This window comes from Neomonachus schauinslandi, chromosome 3 (assembly GCF_002201575.2).
Source record: "Neomonachus schauinslandi chromosome 3, ASM220157v2, whole genome shotgun sequence".
In the NCBI taxonomy this organism is placed as follows: domain Eukaryota; kingdom Metazoa; phylum Chordata; class Mammalia; order Carnivora; family Phocidae; genus Neomonachus; species Neomonachus schauinslandi.
This window is the reverse complement of record NC_058405.1, coordinates 99,380,803-99,398,538: the sequence shown is the minus strand read 5'-3', so window position 1 is coordinate 99,398,538 and position 17,736 is coordinate 99,380,803. Positions and strand designations below refer to the sequence as shown.

The following is a 17,736-nucleotide window of genomic DNA, read 5'->3' as shown; positions in this document are numbered from 1 at the left end:
AATGACGGTAGTTCAGTAAACACAGGTTTTCATAATGGGGTTTTCACTGGGGGACACCAACAACTTTGTTTTTATCTCCCCCTCAGCGGAGGGGAGAGGGTGCTGAGCGGCTCCACCAGCCAGGCGGCTTCCCTCCTCGGCAAGTACACCATGCGCGTTCCCCACGGCAGACAATAGATGGCAGCCAAAACACACTCTCCAAGTCCTCCTGCAAACCCGAGCTCCAGAGCTGCTGGGACAAAGGGGCCTTGCTGCAGCTCACTGGCAATCATTCCTGGGTCCGAAACCGAAACAGCATCTCAGGGAAATGCCTCAGTGCAGCTCTTCCCCTCGGGACCCTTCACGGTGCTGGTGGGCTGGAAGCCATCGATGGCAGGGTCCAAGTCCGGCCTTGGGGAGGTGTGAGATCTCCCTACCACACCAAGGAGCCAAGGCTGAGATCACTCAGCCTCGGGAGACACATCCATCACCAAAGGATAACGGGGCCCCATGGCACCGTTCCCTTCTGCCATCACGCTGAGGAACACCCACGCAGCCAGGCCCCGAGAGTGAAGGATACTGGCGAAGTGGATACACGGCAGGCCTGATACTCCTTTCACGGGGCCCTTTCCCCAGCGATTCCGTCTTTGTGGCTGCTTAAATGGAATTGCTTGCTTAGAATGGTTCCATGTGGAGAGACCTGAGTCCCGGCCGCTGGGTTCCCTGGGCACCACTGAGAGATGCAGGAAGTTTGTGCTGGGCACTCAGTTTTGGGACCGAACACACTGACCATGGCCCATGCTGGACATACTGTAGCCCCCACAGGGATTTTTCTGGGACAAGAAACAAAAACCCCAGGTTTTTGAACTGTATATTCTTTTGCACAAAACAGGGCACTTAACCTTTGTTTGTTTCAGAGGAATAACCTTTCACTTCCTGTAAACTTCAGGATGACCAAATATACTGCCAGGGACATCCACTGGAGGAGTTGAGGAGAGCAGCTATGGGGCCAGCAGAGCTCCCACTGCCGGTCGGGGGCACTATCCCTTGGGCAGAACCACTGGAGACATGGGTGAGGAACACCCTGTGAGTAGGAGCCTGGAAGATGTAGAATAAAGGGACATCTCCACCACCACTTGGAGGCCCTGTTTCTGGATTTTACTGTTATTTTTTAAAGATTTTATTTACTTATTTATTTGAGAGAGAGAGAGGGAGAGGGAGGGACTGGGAGAGAGAGAGAGAGAATGCATGGGAGGAGGGCAGAGGGAGAGAGAGAATCTCAAGCAGACTCCCAGCTGAGCTTAGTGCCCGACGTCATGACCTGAGCCAAAATCAAGAGTTGGACTCTTGAGGTGCCTGGGTGGCTCAGATGGTTAAGCATCTGCCTTCGGCTCATGTCACGATCCCAGGGTCCTGGGATCGAGCCCCGTGTCCGACTCCTGGCTCAGCAGGGAGCCTGCTTCTCCCTCTCCCTCTCCCCCTGCTCATGCTCTATCTCTGTGTCTCAAATGAATAAATAAAATCTTAAAAAAAAAAAAGAGTTGGACTCTTAAGCGAATGAGCCACCCAGGTGCTCCTGGATCTTACTCTTCTTAAGTAGCTGACAGGAATGAGATTATCAGAGAGACCTTAAGTGTATAGTGTGTGGCCTCAGCATGCGGCTCAGGGGCGGGGGGTGGGGGAGGATGCCTGACAGCAGCAGAAGAAATGGAAGGCAAGAGTGGGAAGGACTCATCCCAAGACATCACAGCTTTATTAAATATGAAGAATCCAGGGTTACCATCCTTCAGGCTTTTGAGCTCTGTGATCCGCCCTCCCTATCAGATTTTTGGGAGGATATGCAGGCTCTCCAGGGGAAAGATGACCTCTCTCAGGTTGCAGGAAAGCACAGGGCTTCCAGATCCTTTTCACTCTGAGAAGAAAGGTGCTGGAAGATGCAGATGGGGGGGCTCTGTGGGTTTAACCAGAGACCTGGAGCCCACAATGTGTCCTGACCTCTGAAAATCAGGGCCTGCCATGAAGTGCTGATACCTTCATCAAACTTAAATTGCCAAGAACTTTGGAGAAAATGTAGGATGCACAATGATTATTTAAATAGAAAATCCTGGAAAAAAATTTAATTAGCTCCTTTAGACCAACCAATCTAAACCCATTAATTAAAAGTATATGGGGCTGTTGCTTAATGGACTTGAATGTGACCTAGTTTAATTATATCTGAATAACAATTTGCACCATCTCGGCTGCCCTGCTGGCATCGAAACATCTCAGTACACAGAAAGTAAACATTTCGGGCTAACTCTCCAAAGCCTCACAATTTGAGAATGAAGCTTAAGCAAATACCATACAATTTCTTGGCAATGAGTTTTCTTGTCACGCTAATTAGGATTGCAGGAAATGCACAACTCAGAAACACCAAAATAACAGTTGTCATTTCTGTCAATAAGCAATTTTTTCTTGCTTCCTGTGTACTCAATACCTGTGACATTATAATGGAGCAGACAGATTAAGGTCAAATAGCACTCTTGAGGTTTGAATCACAAAAAGGATAGGCAGAGAGAGCTCCTCACCAGCAAAGGGTAGCCCTTAAACTCCTGCGTCCCATGGCCTTGGCACACATGGGGGCCTTAACCATACTAAACTTCCTTCCCCCCAAGTCCCCAGCTTCCCCAGCACTGTGCTACTTACGGACATCCTCAGCATGGAGGCAAGAGACACATCACAAGAATTCATTCAAGCAGAGCTTCACTTTTCGAGAGGAAACTGGGCATATTTTATTTATACTTCATCTGGCCTTCAGAAGCCCTGAATCGAATGAGGGTATTCCAGATGACGGAACATTGTCATGGCTGCAACTCCTTCCCATCAATAAGCATTTCTAAACCCAGGAATTACATGCTCTACAATTAAATTTCTGAACTAATACTAAGCAAGAGAAAACGGATGAAGCACCAGAGATTTTATTCACGGCACAGGATTGGGACATTCCTACGTGTCCACAAACGGCTCAGTAAAACCACTCGGAGTCTTACCCTGTGTGAAAGGGAGAAACAGAATTGTTCTAAACCCCTAACTGGAGCAGTTAACAAGGAATCCTTTCAACATGGATCAAAGTGGTTCTTAGGAAGACTCCACATGAATTTGGTCAGTTTCCAGTCACTCTTGATGGGGAACATGAAGATAATCCAAAATAGAAGACACGCGCACCACGTAAGCTTTTCTGACTAGCGTGACCTAGCTAAACTGGTGGAGCGGCTCAGGAGGGAGTCTGAACAATGAATCAATCTTAGCTTATCCAATAAATTGAATACTGGCACAAAGTGATCAGGACAATGTGGGAACTGACAGCCCAGGGTCTAAACTCAGGCCGACCAAAGTTCAAACCCTGACAGCCTCACTTCCTAGTTCTCTAACTGTGGGAAACTGTTACATGCCTCTTCCTATGGATTAGCTAAGGTCCATTATAACGTATTCTCTCCAGCTATGGGACCTCAGTCAAGGTTACACAAGCTCTCTAAACTGTCTTGTCATATGTAAAAATGGTGCAAATAATAGTGCTTTATTTCATGGTGTTGCTGAGAGGATTAAATGAGATATTTCATGGAAACGATGTATTCCAAGGTTTGGCACTGAAGTAAATGTTCACTGAACAGGAGTTGGAATCCAGATTCAACTTCATGCAGCTGCACACACACATGACCTTGTACTGTTTAGCTAGAGCTTAGGCGTGCCTGAGTTGTGGTTGTGCGGTTTACAAGATGCCTGGCACCTGCATGTGTATTTACGAGTTCTCACTATTCCATAAAGTACCTGGACTGAAATAAGGGGAGGGACATCCATCAGAAGAGTGAGAAGACATGGGTTATGGCGGCTGCCTCGTGGAAAGGTCAGTCCCATGAGCCATGACGTACTATTGCTAACCTTGTTTCTTCTTCATATAATGATTGGGAATCCCCCTATTTTTGGTAATATAACTTTAAAAAGAATCTTTATAGCTTTAAACAGAATCCATATGGTAGCCGAGTATGGAGGAAATGTATTCTCCTGAGAGGTGATGCCTTCATGTAGCCTAAAGGGTCTCTCTCTGGATGCGTGTCTGCCCTTCTGCACTCGATGCTTGAAGGAAGAGAATAGTGGCCAAAATCTCTCCCATTCAGGTTTGGCTATTCCCTCTCATAGGCTGCCCATGTCCCTAACCTAAACTACAAGAAGATTCTCTTGTAAAGAGCTAGAAGGTTTAAAGGAGACAAGACAATGATATACACCAAGTATGTTTAAGTGCCCAAAGGTTGTCAGAATTGGCTGCTATGTCAAAGGCTATTTCCTAGAGACCAGCTCACTGGGTAGGCAGCCAGACTATCCTTGCTACCCAAGTGGTCTTTCATAAACAAAACCCAACACAACACAAACAACAATACCAAGACCAAAAGTTCACCCATTTCGGTCATTTGGAAATAGCAGTTCAAAATCCCATGCACTGCAATTTGCATTATAAATGCATTAACTTGGAGATGGGCGGTGGCTAAGAGAAATCTCTGGATAAGTTTCTAACAGTAGATGCCGACCATCTTCAGCTGCCCAGCACGAACTGTTTACTGTTTACAAGGTGCGAGGCAGCACAACAGGCCTATTCACCGTCACATTAAGCATGGGCTCTCATGGTACTGAGGCCAGAGGGTTCTTGTGACAAGAGAGAACTCACGGAGAGGGCACAGATAGGGTTAGAGAAAATGGCTAGGACTACTAGAGTAAATCTCCGTGACCGTGTGCACCACGCTGACACGGATGCACCACGTTACAATTCGGCTGATAATCGGCTCCCGTCCTCCAGAGCAACCTCCTGCTCTTACTTAAGGGACATCACAAGTCACAGTGCAGTGTTTTGCAAGACTAGATGGTTGACCCTGCTTACAGCATCACAGAAGTTGTACATTGGTGTCCCTCTTTCTTCTTACTACCACTTCTACCTGTGCACTTTTCACATTGCAGTAAGTCCCCAGTTTACCTGTTTGTCTCCTCTACCACATCTGTGTAAACACTGGTGGGCAAAACTGCCTTAGTCATCCTTGTAGCAAAAATGCCTGGAGTAAGGCCTGGAATGTATTTGGTAGTGAATACACATTTTGCTCATTCAGAAAAATGAGCAAAAGAGTAAATACTAATAGATGAGATCTTTCCAGCAATCAAATGTCTCTGTGAGGATGAGGAGATGCTGAACGTTTTTGTGTGTATTTGAGTGTGCGGATGTGCTTTTGTTCCTGAAGCCAGAGAAGATACTGAATGACCTCGCTCTCCACTGCATTCTACACACGTATGTGGGAGGGCAAGAGGGAGAGAGGAGTACGTGTGTACCTAAATTTTCTTCCCATCTGGCTGGAATGGGAGTAATTTTAGGCATTGGCCACGAGGATGAAGCCTCCTTGACTATCTGAGGCTGCATATTTCTGTGTCTGAAATGGAAGATGGAAGATGGACTGCTCCATCAGTTAGTAAGCACTGGGACTCTCTCTCACAGGTCACACCTGTGTGATGTGTGGGCAATATGGTGGAGAGGCAGGCATGGGCCGTCAGAAGGACAGTGTCACCCGCTGTGGAAGCCTTGGCGATTTAGGTACGTGATTCATGAGCAAAGCAAGAAATGACTCTTACGGGCATGGTCCCAGGATCCCAGATGGCTAATGGATTTCATCCTCTTTCCTTCATTCTTCATAGAATTAACCGAAGGCCTTCTATAAGCCAGGCACTGTTCTAGGTATTGAAAATGTACCTGTAAACAGAATAGGCAAAGCCCCTCTCTCATCACGGAGCTGCATGAGAGTCTGGTTCCATGGGTGGTGGCCACCTCAAGCCCTGGATTTTTGAGAGATTGCTCAACTGCATCCAAGCTCGTGGGAAAAGTCATGGTTGATGGGGGATCAGACATGGGGATGGGATGGAACAGGGACAGTACATACCGTATATCCTCCAACCCTGCCCAGGCTGCTAGGTGAGTCCCACAGCCAAGCTGATGAGCTGACATGGTAGGGCAACAGGGCTGTCATGACCTGCCCGCGTGCTGGAGGGTGAACGGCCAGAGGCTGGGGTAGCGAAGGGGTACAGCAACAGCATGAACGGCAGCAGCTTTCCCCCCTTGTTTTCCACAGCCAGAATTTGCTCTCAACTTTTTACTGTAGAAAGGGAGGTACCTGTTCTGCCTCACTCCAAATGCTCCTCCAGTCTAGTGTAGGATGGGAATGCCCCTTCTATAAGGAGCTTCTGGTGCTAAGACTGGGGTGGGGGGTGGGGTGGGCAGGAAGAGGTTAAAATTAGGAAGGAGAAGGAAGAAATCACATTAAAAGAGAGGAGGCCTTAACCCCCAAATAAAAACATGCCACCCAGTGCGTGCCTCAACGATACTCTTGGAGTCTGCTGGACTGAAAGCCTTGTCTATGGTCCTCTGATAAAATAATTAATTCATCCAAATTTATATGCTTATTAGAAGAGTCTGTTAGATTCAACAACTTCCTGGCTCTTTTAGCCCCAATTTTAGTGTTACACCAAATTCCTCCATCTTCAGAGGCTCCCTGTGGCTGGAGCCAGCTAATGACACGTGGGCTCTTGTGGCCCGCTGGGGAGAAATGCTGCCGAGCACGGGGTTTCCTGGGCCTGGGTAGAGGGCTTCGAAGACGGCTCATAAAGAAAAACAATGAGTGAGGAGCTGATTAAGCACCAATCAGTTCCACCTGTCTCCCAACCTGAAGGAGCACCAGACTCGCTTCCCTCTCCAGTGAGTCTGACGAGTGTGCGGATCCCATTCATTCTACCGATGTTTGCTTCTCCGTATCTCCAGTTCTCCACTTTCAACGTGGATTGGAATAAATCGCTTTTAAATTGCTCAGAGACACAGAGGAAGGTGTTAGAGGGAGAAAAGGTTATAAATGCAAAGCATGACTGTTCTTTAGTGTCATTATTTCAAAGCCCGGGATCCATTCATTTCTGTGCCTGCTGCTGTGTTCTGGGTATGAGGGGAGTCTCTGCAACACACGGCCTCATTTTCATCGTATTTGCCAACTATTTTAGCCATAATTCCACTTGGAGTGTTTTAATATATTCCAGTCAGATGAACAGGCAATCCAAAATGGGATCAGTGACATCCTGTGAAGGCACCAGTTTCTCAAGGATAAATATATGCCCCTCACACTCAAAATTCAGGCCGCAGTCCTCGGCTGTTTGGTGACCTCCCACATCACGGCTCGGACATCACAGGCAGGCCTCTTCTCTTTTCCTCCCCAGGACATCAGGGGCCTCAGCTTCGGCCTATTTCCCACTCTCTGACAGGGTAAGTGGATGGTAGGGGAAGTAAGGGTTCTTTTAAAATTTCCAAGGCTGAGTAAGACATTCACGAGGCTGGGTTAATAGGAGTGCGTGAGACAGTAATGACACGCTGTTGAAAACCAGCGCTGCCAAATGTAATTTTAAAGGAGCTTGAGCTTTTCCCACCATCTGATGTGGGGAAAAGTAAAATGAGGCAAATGGCAAAAAATAGCATTGCCACTAAAGGGCCCGGACATTCTAACGATTCTAAAATGTCATCCTGAGACAGAAAAAGAACGGGCAGCCGAGAGTACAAACTGGGGAACGAACACACTTCACTCCTGGGTTGTCACGAACAGTCATTGGACTACAGATGACCTTGCAAGGAAATGAGATCTTAATTAGTACAAACCAGATCTTCGGCCAAGGAGATAAATAATTTACCTAACTGTTTTATTCATGGCACCACCAAAATGACTTGGAGGTAGAAATGATTAAATGCATTCACATAAAGATAAACTGAGGCAGAAAGGAGGTGCATATGCTGTTGGCTGGTGAGTGTCCATTAAGTGTTCTCCAGTTTGGGTGTTTACTCATGAGGATGGTGCCTTTAAGGGCCTAGCAGAGCTTTAATTTTGCAATCAATCAATCAATCAATCCATGAGTTAGGGTCGCCTGCCAGGCAAAGTGAGTGACTATGGGCCAGCCGAACGCTCTAGCCTACTTTCTCCTGATTATGATGAAGTTAACAACAGCACCTTCTCCACCTACCTCTTTGGGCTCTTGTGAGAACAAACAGGGCAGCGTGTGTGAATATGCTTTCCCAAATCCAAGTGTCACACAATGATGAGAAATCGCTCTGAAGCCACAGAGTCTCTCACCCACTCAGCCTTCCCCCTACCTTACGAACGAAAACCCTGCCAGCCAGCCAGGGCCCAGAACTGAGATAGTCACTGTTGATAACAAGCTGCCTTGTGCCTTAAGGAAGGGATTGCACTTGTTTTCTTCACTCTAACAGTCCTTGCACCATGTCTGGCTCTTCAAAGCCAAACTCGGATCTATTTGCAAGTCCCCTAAGGTCACGTGGTACTTTCCCGGCAGAATTATAGGCAGTGGGGCAAAATGACGCTTTCATCACACCACTAAAATAGTTTTCCATCAGTGGCTCCCCCAGGTACCGACCCGATGGGGTCTGAGGTCCATCTATGCCTGCGACAGTCAGCCCCTCAGCCCCTCAGCGAAGGTTTCCTCCCACTCTTTCCCCGGGAACAGAGCAGCTGGGTGGCTTTGTGGCTCCCTCCGGAATGTGTCTTCTCTGCTTCCAGCACGTGGCCCTCCCTCGTCTCTCCTGACGCCAGGCCCGCCCTGCCCAGCACCCATCTCCAAATCTTTCACAGTGCCTTCCCTGCTCCCTGAGCCCAAAGGGACTCTCCCTGCCCCCCACCACCGCCCCATCTGAACTTCTTCAGGGTCCACTACCAACTTTTTGAATGAGGAGGCGTGAGGAAAAGCCAGTTGGGGGGGCCGATTCCTTGAAGCCAGTGGGGAAGTGAGGGAGCCAGGCACCCCAGGCAAGCTTGCTGTGACAGCCGCTGCTTGATCACGAGGTCTGACCCTCAAGACAGGGCCTTACCTTTCCTGGTTGCCACCGTATCCCCAGCCCCTCACTGAACGCCTGGCACAGCGTGGGTCCTTGGTAAGTAAGTTTTAAACCATAGCAACATCCTTCCATGATTAACTTTAAAGCCACAGCTGATCTAGAAAGCCACTGCCCAGAAATGACCTAACGAGTTACTGCAGCATTGAAAAGACAGCGCGAGAGATTCTGACCCCATTTGCAACACCAACAGAAACAGACTGTAAACCACACCACTGATGGATTTTTACAAAAATCACTAAAAACCTACCTTGGTTTCTCGGAGAAGAAACTGCAGGTCTCGTCCACTGAGGATACCGTGGTTTTTCACGTAACTGGGAATATTCTTTGTGCTGGAGCCGTAAACAGTCGCGTGTACTTCCATGTAGGTGTGAATAATGTCCAAATAGATTTTCTTATTCTAAAGAGGGAACACAAAGGGAAGGCATTTGTTTTTTTCTTTTCATTCTAGTAACAACCTGCCTCATAGCTGGAGGCCACAGAGACAGAGTTCTTAATATAGAGGTTGCAGGAATTTGGCATTCCAAACCCATAATATTTCTTTCAAAAGTAATCTGACTGGATTTTGAGGGCAAACATAGTCATACTGCCGCTGTACAATTCTGCGAGAAGGAACATATTATGTAGCAATATATTACTGAATACCAATGATAGCTCAAGGCCAATTGCTTTAAAGTATTATCCCCACTTTGTAAATTAGCAGGGACCCAGCACTTTGCATTTGGCTCCTCTGCCTTATAGGGCAGGAAGTTTGGGGAAGGAAAGCCCAGAGAAGGCAGTCAATATTTATCTGGAGATGCTAAGCTGTCCCCGAGGAACGCAAACATCCCCAGCTCTTGCCAGTATTTCTAGTGATGATTAACGTATGTTGTCAGAACTGGATCCCACCTAGTTGGGATGAGGGGGAGACAAGAGTTTCCCACAATATGCATTGATTGACTTGCCATCTGGTGAGATAATGAGCATATCCAGGTAGACAAAAAAATGGAAAAAAGATTAAATGTAAACTTCAACGAACCCTGAACCATTCAAAAGTAGTTTCATTTTTATTAGAAGCAAAACAAAACCTCTTTTCTGTACTGAATTTCGAGGCACATTTTCTAAATCAAAACCACCCGTGAAGTGGAAGCGATTCGTTTTCCCTTCCTCTTCACGTTTCCGTGTGACTAAGTAGCCTAAGCTGGATTTTGTACGTTGCTTTTTCTTTTTTCTTTTCGAAATTTGAAAGATTCAAGTTCTGTAATGTTTTCCAGTTGTACAAAAGTGGGACAAGTTTTTTTCCTCATTCCAAGCCCATTTTCACACACTCCAGGAAAATGTATTACTAGCCAGTTCTATGACTAGAGACCGCAAGGGATGTAGGGGTGTGGCACCAGCAGCCACAGAGCTCAGAGCAGGGGAAGGGGCTCTGCTGGGGGGAGGGCGGCAGTGCTTCCCAGCCTCCTCACAGGGTTCTGAGACGGGCTCAGGGCCTGCCCTCTGCCATGCGCTGCCCTGGTGGGGGATATTACAAAGGGCTCTCCGTTTTGTGGGAGGCATGTTTCAAATCACGTATCAGAAGTCTTCATGGCTGGAAAAACAGCCTCGTTCCCTTCTCTGTCTTATGCACCAAGATGATTTTGTTCAGAAGCAACCAAGTCCATGCCTGAACTCTAATGTATGCATTAAATGAAACACTTGGCCTGAAAGTTTAATTTCATGCCATGTTTGGTATGGCTGGAAGATGTTAAATTCATCATTTCAGAGATGTGTACCCTTGAATTAATGCAGAGGTGACTAGAAACAGTTTCTAAACCCTGACTTCCCATTCATAGCTTGAATCAAATTTAGGATCACCTCCGTGATATACATTAATTTGAGGGGTTCTAGGATATGGGTCTTGTGCCAGATGTACCTGGTGATTCCTGTCCCCACAAACCCCCTTCTCAGGGACTCCATCCCCACCCACAGCCCCCTGGTGGGGAGGGAGGGAATTCTGTAACTCCGGCCCCCTGCCGCTGCTGACCAGCCCGGGGTGTGTCTGACCCGAGGGGGACCCATCTCTAGGCTGGCCAGGAGCCTGGGACGTGGCCAGGCTCCGGAGGGTGAGCTGAACCAATCAGACCCTCTCTCAGGAGCTCAGAATCCCGTACACAGAGAGATTCCTGCCAGATGGCCATGGGCCATAGAGCAGAAAGGTCACTTTGTGTCAGAGTCTGGGCGATTAGGAGCCAGACACAAGTTCTGAAGAAGGCAGCTGCCAGAGGTGGAAAGAGAGCCAGGTGAGAGTTGACAGGAGGAAAGGGGAAGACGGAGACAGACAGTTGGTGATCAGAGGGACCAGTGACTGAGACCAAGCATGACAGAGAGACAGGGCATGGGAGGGAAAGGAGGAGGAAGAAGGAAGATGGTGGGAACCCATGAGGAAAGCGAGCACAGAGACACGGAAGAGCGGAAACCTGGTCCCGGAGCTGCTTCTGGGTCCCACTCCATCCATAGCTGTCCCCTAGTCCCAATTTCCCAGATTTTTCTGGATCCTTCCAGCTATAATAACAGCAGCTGCCTTCCCCCATTCCACCCCACACTTTCGCTGGAGCTACTCTGGGTGGATTCCTATCATCTAAAAGGAGGCCTGTTGGGACATCTTGTTGGGCTTTGTTCAGGGACTGGGCAGGCATCTCCCCTTTGAGCAAAAAAGACAGGCTTCCCTATGAAAAGCCAGCTGCTAGCTGGTGAAGATGGACCAAAGGCCCTTGAATTAGGTCTGCAGTGAGGGACAAAGAACAGTGAATGACCCACACGGTTCCTGTCCTGGAGGTACTCACTTCAGGCAGACCTCAGATTAGAATTCCCAGACCCAATGTCCGGGGAGTGAACAATATACAGGACACAACACACGTATCGCCATCAGTCCCAGAAAAGGTGGGGCCTCCTTGAAATGCAGCAAGGTGGGGTGGGGGGAAGCTCAGGCAAATAAAAAGCAGCATATGCAGGGGCTAATAATAAAGTCTGCGAATTTATTAACACGAAGGCCTGGTCAAGTCTGAAAGGAGAAATTATCTTCAAAGAGGATTTATGTAATTTCACAAACGAGAAAATCAAACAGGTTATTAGAGGAGAACAAATGTTTCCAACGTAACTCTAAGCTTTGAAGCTGACCTGACAACTAGGTAATTCAGCCCAGGCCTCTTGTTACCACCTGTGCAAAGTGCTGCAGACATCGAGTGAGGGTGACTCACGCCACGGATCCCAGAGAAAGGTGCCCTGGAGTCACCCACACGGAGCTGCCTCCCCGCTCAAAGGTAATGTGCACTGGATGCTACAGGAATCCAAAGAGCCAACTCCACCTTAGGACCATTGCCTGAATTTCAGGTTCAAATGTCCAGCTGCCTCCTGAACCTGTCTACCTTGCTGGGCTGCAGGCACTTCCAACTCAACAGGTCAAAAAGGGAATCCATCACCTTACGTTCCCAGACCAGCGCCACCCTGTGTGCTCCTCATCTCAGTGACTGACATTAATCTGCACCAGATTCATTAAGTTCCTGCACTAGAATCACCCTTGTCGTTCCACACATCAAAGTAGGCAAAAAGCCCTCTTGATTCTGCCTCCATACTATCAAATAGGCCTTGATCCTAGCCCACCTTGACGGTGCCAGGATTAATACAACCGGCATCTTAACACATCTTCCTGTAGCTCAAAAAGGTGATGCACCTTGTCCAAGATTTCGACAAGTGAGCAGCAGCTTTGGGACTGACCACAGAACAATCTGTGTGGCTCAACATCACTTTTGAACCATGCAAAGCAATGCTATGCACATGGACATTTGCAGTTGAGTACAAAAATATGCATGGGGGGGCGCCTGGGTGGCTCAGTTGGTTGGGCGGCTGCCTTCAGCTCAGGTCATGATCCCAGGGTCCTGGGATGGAGTCCCGCATCGGGCTCCCTGCTCTGCGGGGAGCCTGCTTCTCCCTCTCCCGCTCCCCCTGCTTGTGTTCCCTCTCTCGCTGTGTCTCTCTCTGTCAAATAAATAAATAAAATCTTTAAAAAAAAAAAAAATATGCATGGGGATGACAGACTCCACCTGCTGGATACAGATTACTGGGGGGGGCAGGGAGGGCTTGGGGAGGTGAATGAGATTTAATGGTATTTGTAATATATAATTTCCCTGTTAAAAGTCGCAAAATATTAACATCTACGTAGTTGGGTGGTGGGTGTTTGATATATTAATTAAAATAGAAAATTTTAACTACATGCAATCAAGAACAAAGAGAAACCGGTCTGTAGAACTTCAAAGCTGGCACCACTGGCACCTCACTGGAAGGCTCAGCTCCCGCCACGAAGAGAGGTTCAAGGGATCCTCTTCTCTCTTCGACGTACATTGCTATCTTTTGGGTTTAAGAAATAGGGTGCTGATGTTTCTTAAAGTAACCATGGCCCAGCCTGCCTTCCCCAACCCTTGGGTAGGACAAAAGTGGGGAGGGAGATGTGCAGGGATGAGGACGCTTTCCAGCATCTCCCTCCCTTCCTTTATTTTAGATATTCAGGCCCAGGGCAAAAGTGCTACCATGAACCGAGTGTCTTGGATTTTGTTGATCCAAGAACTGGATTCAGATCACTCCCTAGAAATTCTAGCCTTCTCTGTCTGATCTAAGAGACCAAGGTCAAAGAAAATTATCTACTCCTCAAACCCTATCACCTACAAGTTAATGAGATGCAGTCAGAAGCCTCTTGCACTGACTATCAAACCCAGGCGGGCCACCACCCCTTTCTGGGGGCTGAGAGACAGAAATGCCTCCAGTCCCAGCTGAGCAACTTGGGAGCCCCAGAATGCTGTTCAACAGCCTCTAGTTCAATTTAAACTCATATTAAAAACAACCAATCAAACTGATTAAAATTCAAATCTACCTAAACTCATTTGGAGGTGGGGGGAAGGGGAGATGAAAAGGCAAAGGAGAGAACATGCTGGAGCAAAGGAGGAATGTTTTCCGTGTGTCTGTGGATGCTGACGATTGTCGCTGGAGGCAGGTGCATTTTCAGAATTGGTCATAAGCTCTCTGGAGCTTGAATAGAGAGCTTTAGGAAAACAATTCAATCTAAAGCAATACCAGTGCGCTTCTACAGCAGCGGGAGAGGCAGAAAGCACAAGTGGAGAACCACCAGCCCTTTCCTTTCCCAGCCGGTGAATTAGGAGTAGAGGAATGTTCTTTGGCAAATGTCAGTATTCTGAGCTTTTGGTTGCACAGGGATCTTCTTGCCCGCAATATCCCTGCTCCCCACTGCAGACAACATACATCCTTTCTCCGGGAACCCTACTCCCCTCATCCACTTGGCGCCTGTGACTTGTCAGTTTAAAAGAAAGAATTCTATAGCTCTGCCCAGAGTTTGTTGGTCCAGGGAAAGCACCTGGTGAGTGCTGAGCCCGTGGGCATCTTCCCTAGGAAGAAATGACGGGTGTGGAAGAGCCAATCCCTCCCCAGAGTCCAAAGCTGTGCTGCCACATCCAGCGTGGGTCCCGTCACACGCAGGTCAAGCTCCAGACAGAGAAAAACGAAGTCCTTGCTTAAAGAAGGCCAAATGCGAGACAGCACGTGTTCTGGTAGGGTCACGAACCACGGTTCTAGTCAGGTCTCAGGTGCATCCCAGCCCCTTCCCAGGTACCCAGAGTCAGGCAGTCCCTGCTGTGGCCGGAGCTAGGAAACTGGTGTTGTTACCATTTCAGCAGTAAGAGTCCTGACAAGTACACTGTGAGTGGATTTTTATTTTGACCATTACGGATTTTTTTAAAAGATTTTATTTATTTGAGAGAGAGAGAGAGCACTAGAGAGAGCAAGCAAGAATTGGGGCAGAGGGCGAGGGAGAAGCAGGCTCCCCACCAAGCAGGGAGCCCAACACAGGACTCGATCCCAGAGCCCTGGGATCATGACCTGAGCCGAAGGCAGACGCTTAACCGACTGTGCCACCCAGGTGCCCCAACCATCATGGATTTTTAATCATTTTTAATGTAGTAGCCTCCACTTCCTCCCCTACAAATACAGAAATTGGTTTAATGCATGGTTTTATTAATATATGGTGATGAATCATATGCTTTAAGAAACACAAGGATGCCTTGCTCCAAAACCACCCCAGAAACGCTTTACTAACTTCTACTGAGACGTAATTCCTTGAAAGCTTGGGTTGGACTGGTCCATTCTGCTGAACCAAGATCTTGTGAACCTTTCTCTACCCCAGCCTCCTCCATTCGCTGCATCCACCTGTGTGAACTGCTGACAGTCTCTGAGCTGATGCCTTGTCCGAATGGTGACTCATCCTCCCGAGCCTTCTCAGACTCCTCTCGCTGCCTTGTGGATGCTCACGCCACCCAGGCTGCCCTGCACCATCAGACCGGGAGGAAGCTACACTGGGAGGTGGGGGGCATCGGGGGGCCGCAACCCTGAAAAGCATCCCAGAAGTACAGGGGCGCTAGTTCCCGGAGAGGTGGACCAGGGCCCCTGAGAAGCAGGACACAGGGGGGGCCGGGGAGAATAGAACTGCCCTCTTTCTCCCGCAGACTCCACCAAAGCCGAGTTCCTCCTTGCAAAGCTTCCAGGAGTGCCGAGTGCTGTGTGGCCAGGCCAATCGTCCGCGCCAGCACATCACCTTGTACTTCTCCTGGCCTCACTCCCCTCTTCCTGTGCCCTTGCAGCCCTGGGCTTGCACCTCCTTCCCCAGTAACGAGCAATACCTAAACCTACCTCAGGCCTTGCTTTCTAGAAGAGGCCCTGGGCTGAGACCCTGTTTTTAGGCCCTCACACCTTCAATCCACCATCCTCAGGGCTGGTGTCCAGAACTGAAGATTTTGGTCCCCCATACAAAGTCTTCAAAGGCTCCTCGTGGCGGTGAGAGACCACCTCGTTAGCTATGCACACAAGGCCCTCCACAAAACGGGCTTCTACAGGCTTTCCAGCTTCATCTCCTACCGTCCTCCCTCCTCCTTTGTGTCAGGTCTACCTACATCCCCCCTGCTTCTGCCTTGGCCTGAATCACCCTTCCTCTCCCCCTCCTTTTCTCTCCTGGACTCCTCCCCCTTCCTTCTCTGCAAGCTGGCAATCCCTGGGCTCACCCTGGTGAAGTGAGGTGCCACCTCCTCGGTGCAGTCCTTATCGCTCAATTAGTTAAACAAGGAGGCCATTAGACGGCGATGGTTCTGAGGCTGTGGTGGCCTCCATAAAGCGAAGCTGGCAAATGCCTCGAAGTTATACAATCAAAACGCTGGAGAGACGACCAGTCACCAACAGCCCACTAGGCGGTAAGGCGCAGCCAAGGCGATAATCTCCCTTCTTCGCTTCCACACCTCCTCTACGTCTTTGTGCCCCCATCCCCTCCTGTCAGGGGAGTGCTCCTAACTACTTCCGGTTTGGCACTGCCTCCTGCAAACTGATTTTGTTCAAATAAACTCTTAAGCTTTTCAGTATGCCTCAGTTTATCTCTGCACAGTCACTTCCTGTTTGGCTTCCTTGGGCTGCCCTGGCCTGGCCTGCCCACCCTGCGGGGCTGGGGACTTCTGAAGGGCAGGATGCTGGGGCTTCCAGGCCTGGGGGGGCCTGGCGCAGAGAAGGAGCTCAGGAGACGTTAGGGGCTGGGTGAGCAAACAGGGAGGGCGCAGGGCGCACAGCACATTTATGGGCTCGCGGAGAAGCCGGATCTCAGGCTTCCTCCCGCTCGGCTCTCCTACCCAGTCCTGCCCAGCTTCCCACCCTGCCTCAGGAACCAGGTCCTTCCCCAACAAAACATTCTCCCAGCAAATGAGCTTAAGGTCCGTGACTTTACCTCAGGGTGTATTTTAATGAAAAGAAAACTGAGAGTTGCAGACCTTACAAGATGTCTTTCATAGTTGAGTCATCTTCCTTATAATCTAGTTCTCTTAGGAGTTGTGAGGTAGAAGGACAGGAGGGAGGGAGACATTTAAAACAAAACAAAACAAAACAAAAAAACCCTACCTCATTAGCCTGTGCCTGAAGTCTAAAATTCAACCAGGATGAAAAATTCTTTTATTCCAAGATTAGAAGTTCTAAAATGCAAATCTCTGAATTTCAGCAGTGAAGCAGAAAGAATTTACATTACAGAATAATCAGACCTTAAGGTCCTTGGCTCATTTATTGCAAGTAACCACCCAAGGTTAAGGTGTGTGTGTGTGTGTGGGGGGGGGGTCCTTGCTGTGTCTCACTCAGGCCTCCTAGGCTTCTGGAAGACTCTGGGAAGCTAAGATGCTCTAAGCCTGCCACCCTTGACCCTTCCTCCCTAAATCCTGACCTTTGAAGGAGAAAGGCGGATGTTCAATCATTACAGTGGGAATAACGGGAACCTTGTGCTCTTGTCTCCAGCCTGGCCTGTGGCCCCCCCTATGGACCCATGGCCAACAAAAGAAGGGAATCTGCTTCCTTTTGCTGTCCTGGGCTCCACACTTATTCTTGACTGGACCTCAGCTGCTATAAATTACAACTCATCTAGCGCAATGGGTTAGTTGTACATAAGCCACACTTGAGTCTGTTATGAGTGGTTCTAGAACCTACCTACTGCTGAGTTTTGGGCAGAGGGCGAAAAGAAAAGGATGTGGAATGAGTGAAAGGGAAGAATATTCAAAAGTACTTAACTTATTCTCTACTGTCCAGTTAGGTGGCTCAGATTTCTTGAGATTTCTAAGAAATTCCGAAGATTTTTTAGGCTGAATGCCTAATGTGGAAAGAGCAATCAGCCCTGTTACTGCTGGTGGATCTATAAATATTGAATATCACTTCCCAATTATATTAGACATTTTCTAATATGTGCTGAGCTCGAATTGGGAATAAAATGT

The 17,736-nt window shown here is 48.5% G+C and overlaps 1 protein-coding gene across 1 annotated transcript in view; it reads right to left on the bottom strand.

Moving 5' to 3' along the window:
* Window positions 1-17,736, bottom strand: part of MGAT5 (alpha-1,6-mannosylglycoprotein 6-beta-N-acetylglucosaminyltransferase) — a 328,495-nt gene that overhangs the window by 33,990 nt on the left and 276,769 nt on the right. Inside the window, exon 13 of the mRNA XM_021695798.1 lies at window positions 9,177-9,326. Within this exon, the coding sequence (XP_021551473.1) occupies window positions 9,177-9,326 (150 nt within the window). The remainder of the gene's footprint in view (window positions 1-9,176; window positions 9,327-17,736) is intronic.